This window comes from Myiozetetes cayanensis, unplaced genomic scaffold (assembly GCF_022539395.1).
Source record: "Myiozetetes cayanensis isolate MyiCay16 unplaced genomic scaffold, myiCay2020 scf22, whole genome shotgun sequence".
NCBI classification, from domain to species: domain Eukaryota; kingdom Metazoa; phylum Chordata; class Aves; order Passeriformes; family Tyrannidae; genus Myiozetetes; species Myiozetetes cayanensis.
Window position 1 is genome coordinate 6,971,864 of NW_026087434.1, and position 9,571 is coordinate 6,981,434.

The window sequence follows — 9,571 nt, forward strand, 5'->3', positions numbered from 1 at the left end:
GGCGCCGTTCCCACGGGATGCGGGGCTGGAGCGGTGAGCGGCGCGGTGCAGACCGAGCTTGGAACGGGCCGCGGCCGGGGCCGGCATGCGGTGCGGTGTGCTCGGGGATCGCGCACGCCGCCCGCCGCACCGGCGCTGGATGGTTAATTAAATAAACGGCTCGTTAAGTGCCCTCGGCGCGGCGCGCTCGGCCGCGGGTTAAAGGCGGCGCTGGGCAGCGCTCTGGGTGCGCAGCGAAGTGCTGCGATAAATGCGCCCGCAGCGTGCTGCGGTGGAGGCGGCACGGGCGTTAAATAGCGCGTTAGGTGGGCACAGGGGGCGTGGCGGCTGGGGTACGGCTTCTGCAACATAAGCGATAAACCCGAAAAAGTGCTTTAAATGCACATCGAGCACCTTGCACCCCTGGCTAATCCCACCCGCCCGCACAGCGTGATTCGGCAGCAAAACCCACGCACTGCAGAACAGCCTTTGCCCTTCTAGAGGTGCAGAATTGGCCCTGCTTTTCCAATTTTAGGAGAGGCGGGGGCGGAGGGAGCTGCGGAGTGCAGAGTGGTGGGTTTCCAGCTCCGTGGCCCAGGTTGAGAGCGTGCTGGGGCTTTTGCAGCCCGCCGTGGGTGTCCACAGCCTTGCACGGGGCAGCCAGACACAGAGTGAGGCGTGTGCAGAGTCGGGGTGAGCCAGGATTGCCCTAGTTTCAGCAGCCTCCCACGGAATCCTCCGTGAGGCATTTTGCAAGCCCCGTGAGCAATGCGTGGGGTGGGCGAGGGACACCGAGCGCTGAAGCCACAGGATGTGTGTCAGCTCAGTGTCCCCGCTGCTGCATAATCGGTACTGGGGGTCCTTGAACCCCCTGGGGTGGCCCCGCTCATCTGAACAGCCTGGGCCATTGTGCAGCTCTTGGGGTGCCCCCCAGTGAAGCAAGAAACCAGGGAGAGAAGCAGCAAATGGAGCATGGAAACACTCCAAACACGGGCAGCCTGCAAGGAGGGGAAATGATGCCAAAAGAAACTACTTTGGGGCCCAGACACAGCCTGGCTACAGCATTGTTTGGGCAGAATTAAAGTCTTGCCAAAGCTGCTTTGCATCCCCTGCTTTTCTGTGTGCTTTGTGCTGTGTCTGACCTGCCTGTGCCAAGCCTTGCTCCACCACTGGATGTGGAGGTCTCACCTGAGTCTTGCTTTGGAATGAATCCTTTTCACTCATCGCTGTCTCCTAAACCCTTCTAGACTGCTGATGAAACCAGGCTGGCTTGTGCCCAAGTAATTGTTCTCCAGCTGCAGGATCAGAACACTGCCAGAATTTCTTATCCTGCAGTAAGATAACAAGTTCAGGATAATTCCTTAAATCTTGCTGCATGGTAACCCATCACCCCAGCAGCTGAGGCTATTCCTGCATCTCAGTCCCTCACACTCCCTACATTTCTCAATCACCATTTTTCCTTAACCTTTCTTAAACTATCCATATTCTGGGGCAGACCTGGAGGGTCTGGTGGGCTGCCTGTTGTTCATGCTGGGTGGTGTGGGAGTAGGCAGTGCCTGTTTATGCCAGGATGCCCAGGGCTTGGCACTGAGCTGCAAACAGGACTCAGCAGGGAACCTATGAAGATCCTACAGCCCCCTGGATGGTGATACCTGGGCAAGGAAGGGGTTTTAGGGCAGTGTCACTTATAACTTGGAACAGCATGGACTCATGTTTTGCTTTCCTGCAGGCCCAGCAGTTGTGTGAGATGCTGCCCAGTGCTGGTGTCTATTACTTCCCATGGGAGATCAACAGCTCAGTCCCTGAGGGGGAGGCCCTGAGGACATTTGGCAGGTCAGAAGGGTACCCTGCTCTCCTTGTGGGCCAGGGGATGCCATAAATGTGCCTTTCCTTCACTGGCTCACCCCCCTCACTTGGTTTGCAGTTGTATTTCTGCACCCCTGAGCTTCCCAAATCCATCATTCCCAGGTTATGCTGCTATGACCTGACCCGATCCGAAGCCGTTCTCACCACTCAGCACAGCTCAGCTCAGTACCAGGTCTGTGTCAACACCAAGTTTGTGGAGCCGTTCCAAGCCCAGCTGGGATCTTTCTACATCGTCCTGGGAGAGGCTGAATACAGAGAAGGTAAATGCTCCAGGAACTGGTGCCTTTTGCTGCTCTTCATGGGTCACTGAGGGCAGTGTGGGCCAAGGCAGCTCGTGTCATGCAGCTGCCTCCATCTGATCCAAGGAGCAGCCTGCCTGTCCCTGTTGACCATAAGAAGAGCCACCCTTATCTTGGTGCAGATCTGATGCTCTGGCACAGATTTTGTTAGAGACAAGAAGCACCTCAGCAGCACCGCTGGGCTTGTGAGACCTGTGCTAAAGCCTTCTGGCATCACCTGCAGCCACCACACCAACCATCTTTGCTCCAGTCGTGGCTGATTGCAGCAATAACTCATTGCAAGCTCGCTGGGTTGGTCTTTGCCATCCTTGAAAGGCTCTAATTATCATCCCTGCCCTCAGACATGTGAGGAATTCAGGCAGGCTCTGTCATGCAGGGCACCCTGTTGTCCTTTCCTGGGGTGCCCTGTGCTTCAGCTACTTCCCATGGGCAGTCGATCTGAGCTGGGCTGAGATGGTGAAGCAAATCCTTTGTTGTCTTGGCCACATCTGGTAGCAAGTATTTACATCTGTGCCACTGAAATCCTCGGAATGTGGAAAGCCACACTGCACGTGGCCTCTAGAAATCGACCTGCTACACCACTGCCACAAAATTCCTTTAGGAAGATGTTATTTTGGTCATCACAGCCTGGGAGTGAGTTGAGCCCCTTTTGCAGGGGTGGAAAGGGAGCAGGCTGAGATGATGGCTGTGTCAACAAGGTTTGGCCCTTCTGTGCAGCTCCACGTTACCGTTTGCCACCAATGAACTGTTGGTTATAGTCAGCTTTGAGCCTCTTCTAAGCCCAGCTTTGTTCTGTCTTGTCTGCACAGGAGCATTCAGAAATGAGATTAGACCCGTCCCTGCTGCTTTTTAGACAGGAAAAAGCAAACTCCATCCAGCCACAAAAGTAGACAGATGCTGCATGGCAGGCACTGGCACCGTTCCCCAGTGCAAGGAGACCACAGTGTCAGTCACCTGCATTTTGTAGCCATCAGGGCAGAGGGAAAGCATGTCACTGAATTAACCTGCTCCCAGGCCTGCTGCTCCCTCACTGAATTGGCCAGTGGACAATCCAGTCTCCTGGCACTTCTCGGGCTATGGTTGGTTACTTGTCCAGCTGGAGCAATGTGCTGCCTCAGGGAATTCTGTCTCCAAGCTGCTCTGTCTGTTTCTCTTTCTACAGAAACTTCCAGTCCTGTGGTAAAAGCACGAATATTGACCTGTGTGGAAGGGATGAACGTGCCCTTGCTGGAACAAGCCATTCAGGAGCAGAGGAAATACTTCAAGGAGAGGCAGGAGCAGAGGGAAAGCAGCACATCCTGACAGCTCCCAGACCAGCCATACGCTGGTCCTTGCACTGCCACTTGCAACCAATATGTTAAAAGTAAATTTAGTTGTGGGTTTGCTACATGGGTTTTGCTGTGGCAAACAGCAAAGTCACTGAGCAGGGAAGCACTTGAAGGCTGTGAGTCAGTATGTGACTGTGGGTCATGCATTCACGCCAAGTGTCATCACTGAAAATAGCTCTGGGAAGGTTTGTTGTTTGTTGTTTGAAAGGGTGACTAAGGAAGGGGAACACTTGGGTTATAATGGTCCTTTTGTAATGCAGGGATTGGAGAAGTCGGGAAAAGGAGAAGACTGAATCTGGAGTTAAGCAGCTCATTGTTGGCAGATTGGAGGAAAGAGGAAAGAGGAAAGGGTCATTAACACAAAGTAAAGTTCATTAGCACAAAGTTCATCAGCCCTGTGGGGCTGCAGGTTCATGAGTGCCTGAGTTTGGGTGCCCTGACTCAGTTGCCACACAGGAACATTCCTGGCAAAGCACTCACTTACCTGGATTGACCAACAAAGAAACAAGAAGAACAAAGAAACAAGAAGGACAAAGAGTCCATATTTTCAGTAGCAGCTGCCTCTTCAGGCTTTCAGTAGGTGGTGTCCAAGGGGAGGATTGATTTTACCTCTAAGATAAATATTTGCAGTGCCCTGACAAGCATCACTTGACTTTCTTCCTTGACACAACTAAGTTTAAGAGATCTTAAATCCCTTTTGAGAGATTTAATTTTTTTTGATTGATATTTTCCTAAATAAAGATGAAAAGAGAAGGCAGCGTGTCTTTCATTGATTGAAACCCTCTTTTTTGCCAAGTCAAATGCATTAGGCCCTGCACAAACCCTGTGAATGATGTAAGAAAATTCAGTGATCCACATTTTTCCTCTTCCTAAGTACTGGGTGTGTAAGGAAGTGGTTTGTTTTGAAAAAGTTGCAAGAAAAGGAGATGAAGTTGCATCAGAGCCACTCTGATGGTTTAAGAACATGGTGCCAGGCCCACCCAGCAGAATTAAACTACTGGCAAAAGGACAGAAAATCACTAACATCAAATGAGAATAAAATGGTTTTTCTGGTGAAATGTGCAGAAAATAAGGACTGAAGCTGTCCAATGCACAGCAGCAAATAAAATATAACAGGTATTGGCACAGTCCTGTTGCCAGCAGACTTGATTCAAGGGCTTGAGATGGCAATTACAGTGCTTGCATTAATCTTTAATCATAATTAAGTCTTATGTTTTTCTTCACCCAGCTACAGAAATAGAAAAGCTATGACTGAGCACACTCTGTTCAGCCCAAATCCAAACCCATGATTTCAAGAGACAAGATTATAACCTAGTTTTGTATCTGTCATGATGCATTTATGTTTACATCTCATCTCCTATCTGTTTTACCTTCCTCCCTATGCTTAAATTTTATCCAAATGGCCAAGTTTGCCAGAGTTGGGACTATCCAAGATGCCTGGACTGAGAATATCCAAAATACCAGGTTTCTACAAGTGTTATGATACAAAAACAACCCACAAACCCAACCAGCAAAGAACGGAACAAATTTGGCAATGACTCCAGACAGAGATTTCAGTGCAAACAACCTTCATGAGCCACCAGAGAAGCCACACAAGAGTTTGCCATGGCTGTGTAGATCCCACTTCAGCCACAGAGCAACCAATGCTTTGTTTTTTTCAAATTAGCAAAATCAGGATTAATTAAAAAAAAAAAAGAAATTGAGCTGCTGGCTCAGCAGTGGGCTAAATCAGCCCTTTTTATAGTCACATAAAAGTTGGAACTGTGGACCCAAACAACTGCCATGTCCATGACCACTCAGAGACATGGAGCCCCCAAGCCCTCCAGATGACATTCCCTTTGGCTTTGCCTGTCCTGGTGCCACAATGCGTAAGATTAATTTAATCTTGTCTTCTGTCAGCTGTCAAGTCAATAATTAATCCCTTCTCAAGGGCATCTTCCAAAAGGCTGACCAAGCGGCACAGCCCACGGTGGGGAGGTTAAAGGGACAGTTGCGCAAGACAGACACAAAAAAAATAAAAATAAAAATAAAAATAAAAAAAATAATAAAAAAAAGACATCCTGCTGGGTCTTTGACCTCACCGTGTCCCAGGGAACACCAATCCTGAACCTGATTATCCCCTTGATGCCAAAAACTGTACAAATGGAGCGGAGGAGTTTCCCCTGGCTCTGTGCAGTTCTTGCTGCCTTTCCACAGGCCCCAAAGCACCTCTTTACATCCATTTTCCTCAATTTTTGGCTTTAGCCAGCACACTGCATGACCCGGGCAGAACAACCGGCCCTGGTAAACCAGTGTGTGGTTCTTTGGGTCTGCCAGAAGCCCCCCAGACACCCCCAGCCCCCCAGAGTGCCCAGGCAGCCCTGTCCACCCACAGCCGCCCCAGGCAGGTCCCTGAGGGGGTCCCTCAAGGCTGAGGGAGCAGCAAGTGGTGACTCAGACCCCGGCAGCACCTCAAGGGACATCCAGGGAGACCAAACCCCTCCCCAGCATTCTCCTTTTTGTTTCCCGCCTTGGTTTTTTCCCCTCAGAGCGCTTTGCCGGCCACCCCCTCACTGCCATCGCCAGGCGGAGGCAGCCCCATGGAGGCCATCCAGGAGTCATTCCAGAAGGTGGAGAAGATCGGGGAGGGCACTTACGGTGTGGTGTACAAGGCTCGCAACAAGCGCACGGGGCAGCTGGTGGCCCTCAAGAAGATCCGCCTGGACGCGTGAGTGGGGCAAAGCCACGGGGCCAAGCCCTGGGCCCGCCATGGCGCCAGGCTGGCATCTGAAATGGTGTGAGAGGCTCAAAAGAGCCTGACGTGAGGGAAAAAGTGTCTCTATCAGCTCGAGCGAGTGGTTAGGGCCTTGCCCAGTGACACCAGGCCCTGGGCCCAAGGTGTGGGGCAGGGGGAAGCAGCTGCCATTTTGGGAGGTTCTCTCCCTCAGGGCTGTGGTGTGGGGGTCTGGTGAGGTTCATCCTCCCAGCGGGGTCCGCCTCAGCCTCTCCAGGGTGGGACTGAGCAGGTAAAAGCTCACTGCCGTTCCCCTGGATCAGCCCTGGGCTGTCTGCACAGTGAGGGGTGTCTGTGGGCTGGGGAGCCATTGTGGTGGGACTGCAACCCCATGGTGGCCCCTCAGGATGGGTTGCCTGAGGGGCAAAGAGCTTTCGTCTCTCACCACCTCCAAAAAGCAAGACCTGGGCATTTAAACCATTATTGCCTCTCTAAATGCATCCTCAGGTGCTTCCAAACCAGCTCTGCCCTGGGGCTCGCACTGTCTGGGTCTCCTTGCCCACAACTCCATTGCTCCCTGCCTCGCCCCAGACACTGCTCCATCCCAAACTCAAACGCTCCCCTGGGCAGGTGATGGGGTACAGTGGAAGAGGGAAGGGACACAGGACCCCAGTGGGCTGTGGGATCCCCCTGGGTCACAGGGTGCCACACAGCCTGTCTCTACCACAGGGAGTCGGAGGGTGTCCCCAGCACCGCGATCCGAGAAATCTCACTGCTGAAGGAGCTGAAACACCCCAACATAGTCAAGTAAGATGAACCCTGCCCCATATTAGATGCTGCCTTTAAATCTGCCTCTCTCTGCTCCAAAGGGCTCACAGAGCAGAGGCATCTGTGGGATGAGGGATGTTTGGGTATTCCCAAAGGTTTAGGAGAAGGTACTGAAGGGGGAATCTGCACTTCTTTTGCAGGCTCCTGGATGTCATACACAGCCAGAAGAAGCTCTATATAGTGTTTGAGTATCTGAGTCAGGACCTGAAGAAATACATGGACTCATGCCAATCTGGAGCACTCCCTTTAAGCTTGGTCAAGGTACAGTGTGGAAGGAGTGCCAACAGGCAGGGCAGAGAGCACGTATCCCTGCTGCCTTCTGCTGGGCAGACTGCACCTGAAAAACATTCCTCAACCTCTCAGATCTCAAACATTTCAGCTGGGAAACCCTCACGCCACTACTGCTCAGTACATTTATTTCCCAGCTGTTTCCATGCCCTCCAGCCCATCTCTGCTGCAGAGCAAACTGAGGGATCTATTGCTCATTGCCTTTCTAGTGAGTAATGAATGAGTGGAAGGGACTGACACTGCCTGGATTAGAGTCCTTCTGACACCATGCAGGGTGGGAGCAGGCTGTGTGTGTCTCTGAGTAGTGGCCCACAAGCCTGATGTTGTGATGTAGCAAGGTCTTTGTTCCCATTCAGACCTATAAATAATCCAAAGCATGTTGGTTCACATGATCCAGCATTCAAAGTGTTTTCATCATGGCCTTACCTGAAATCCCTTCTCTCCTTAGAACTACCTTTTCCAGCTGCTGCAGGGTGTGAGCTTCTGCCACTCGCACAGGGTCATCCACAGGGACTTGAAGCCACAGAACTTGCTCATTAACGAAGCAGGAGCAATCAAGTTGGCTGATTTTGGACTGGCAAGAGCTTTCGGAGTCCCGCTGCGCACGTACACTCATGAGGTAGTGTTGAGGCTCCCACAGTGGGGTACACAATCCACAGTGGGTGAACAGTAGCAGCAGCATCACCACAAGTTACTCATCCACAACGGAGGCACAGCTATACCCAGGAACATGCTCTTATCCTAACCTGCAGCTAAAAAGTTCCCTCACGTCCCCACAAAGTCTCCTGTCTCTAGCCTGGCTGCAAGCTGGGTTTCCACCTTCTCTGTACAGGGTATATTGATTTGTTTCAGAGCTTGTTTGTTGGTTCCTTTCCAGGTGGTGACTCTGTGGTACCGAGCCCCTGAGATACTGCTGGGATGCAGGTACTACTCAACCCCTGTGGATATCTGGAGCATCGGCTGCATCTTTGCAGAAATGGTAGGATGGGTTTAAATACTGTCTTTAATGAGCAGGGAGGAGGCAGCTGCAGTGGGAAGATGGCGTGAGATGCAGAACATCTGTGATACTGTGATATTTTCCCACCCTGTTATGGAAAGTCCACCCTGAGGGTTAGCTGATCCTTATCTCAGAGGGAAATCATAGGGCTCACAGCTGATGGAAAGGTGAGAACTGCAGCCTTCTCCTCTCCTGCCAGATGACCAGGAAGGCCCTGTTTCCAGGGGACTCTGAGATCGACCAGCTCTTCCAGATCTTTCGCATCCTGGGCACTCCCACCGAGGTGACCTGGCCCGGTGTGACCCAGCTGCCTGACTACAAGGGGAGCTTTCCCCGGTGGCCAAAGAAGGAGATGAAGGACATTGTTCCCAACTTGGATCGAGATGGGAGAGACTTACTGACGGTGAGTGAGGGCTGAGAACAAGACCTGGGGACAGACAGGACCTTTTCAAACTGGGCAAAGATTAGGGATATTTGAGGCATTTACCTGGAAGTGTAAATCTGATCGGGGTCTGAAGCTCACGTCTGCCATTGCAGAAGCACCAAATCATGGAATAGGGTTCAGCAGGACAGTCACTGCAGGTTCCTCTGGTAACCACTGCACTGGGAGTCAAGGAACTCTTCTAACATAATCCCCACAGTTATTTGAGTTGTGAGTGGCTCCTCAAGCACAGAGAAGGGAAAAAGGCAGGACCAACACCTGCAAGTGGACCCAGCCACGTGTGGGTGCGATCGATCATTCCATTTTTAAAATCCTAACTCTGCTGGGTTTTTCTCCTGGCAGCAATTGCTCCTGTACGATCCCAGCAAGCGCATCTCAGCCAAGGCAGCCCTCAGCCACCAGTACTTCCTCTGCAGGAGCTCCGGGACCCCTGAACAGCGACGTGCACTGCGGAGAGAATGCAGATGAGAGGACACAGCTCTCCCCAAGCTCCTGCACCTCCAGGTAGCACCACAGCTCTGGTTTGGGGCCCAGCTGGGACTTGGGGTCTTGCTTCTCCTGAGGAGCCTGGAAGGGGACATTCTTGGCATTTAGAGACTCTCAGCCTGTTGCTGGGGGAAAGTTTGTTTTGCAGCCAGAGAGCTGTTTTGAAGAGGTCATGTGCAAAAGGGTGGGGGTCATTTATCAGCATAAAACACTGAAATGTAGAGAAGAGAGAGCATCTCTCAGAGGTTTGTCCTTGCATTAGTGAGCTAAAGTGACACACAGTGAGTTCTGTCTCCAGCACTGGAGCATCCCTAGGTCTGTCAGTGGCAGTTGCTGGCACCAGGG

General features: G+C 51.9%; 2 protein-coding genes across 3 annotated transcripts; both read left to right on the forward strand.

The window, feature by feature from the left end:
- Positions 1 to 12: 12 nt before the first annotated feature.
- TEN1 (TEN1 subunit of CST complex) lies at positions 13 to 4,218 on the forward strand. Of its 2 annotated transcripts, XM_050319056.1 has the most exons (4): positions 13 to 33; positions 1,709 to 1,812; positions 1,948 to 2,105; positions 3,307 to 4,218. In XM_050319056.1, exons 2-4 carry the CDS (start codon positions 1,727 to 1,729, stop codon positions 3,444 to 3,446), a joined length of 384 nt encoding a protein of 127 aa, XP_050175013.1. In that variant the 5' UTR covers positions 13 to 33; positions 1,709 to 1,726; the 3' UTR covers positions 3,447 to 4,218. The 2 variants fall into 2 exon arrangements, with proteins under 2 accessions (XP_050175013.1, XP_050175012.1); XM_050319055.1 differs by lacking the exon at positions 13 to 33 and having other exon boundaries at positions 663 to 1,812.
- Positions 4,219 to 6,051: 1,833 nt separating this feature from the next.
- CDK3 (cyclin dependent kinase 3) lies at positions 6,052 to 9,208 on the forward strand. The gene is made up of 7 exons (XM_050319053.1): positions 6,052 to 6,179; positions 6,915 to 6,992; positions 7,154 to 7,274; positions 7,750 to 7,920; positions 8,179 to 8,280; positions 8,498 to 8,701; positions 9,083 to 9,208. The coding sequence occupies exons 1-7, from the start codon at positions 6,052 to 6,054 to the stop codon at positions 9,206 to 9,208; spliced, it is 930 nt and encodes a 309-aa protein (XP_050175010.1).
- Positions 9,209 to 9,571: the final 363 nt, after the last annotated feature.

Bases quoted from the DNA above. Each gene is read 5' to 3' on its own strand.
- TEN1 (XM_050319055.1), top strand. From the start codon at position 1,622: ATGGTGATACCTGGGCAAGGAAGGGGTTTTAGGGCAGTGTCACTTATA. The intron at 1,813-1,947 runs GTCAGAAGGGTA...CATCATTCCCAG, and splicing joins GCCCTGAGGACATTTGGCAG to GTTATGCTGCTATGACCTGA. The intron at 2,106-3,306 runs GTAAATGCTCCA...CTCTTTCTACAG, and splicing joins AGAGGCTGAATACAGAGAAG to AAACTTCCAGTCCTGTGGTA.
- CDK3 (XM_050319053.1), top strand. From the start codon at position 6,052: ATGGAGGCCATCCAGGAGTCATTCCAGAAGGTGGAGAAGATCGGGGAG. The intron at 6,993-7,153 runs GTAAGATGAACC...CTTCTTTTGCAG, and splicing joins AAACACCCCAACATAGTCAA to GCTCCTGGATGTCATACACA. The intron at 7,275-7,749 runs GTACAGTGTGGA...TTCTCTCCTTAG, and splicing joins TCCCTTTAAGCTTGGTCAAG to AACTACCTTTTCCAGCTGCT.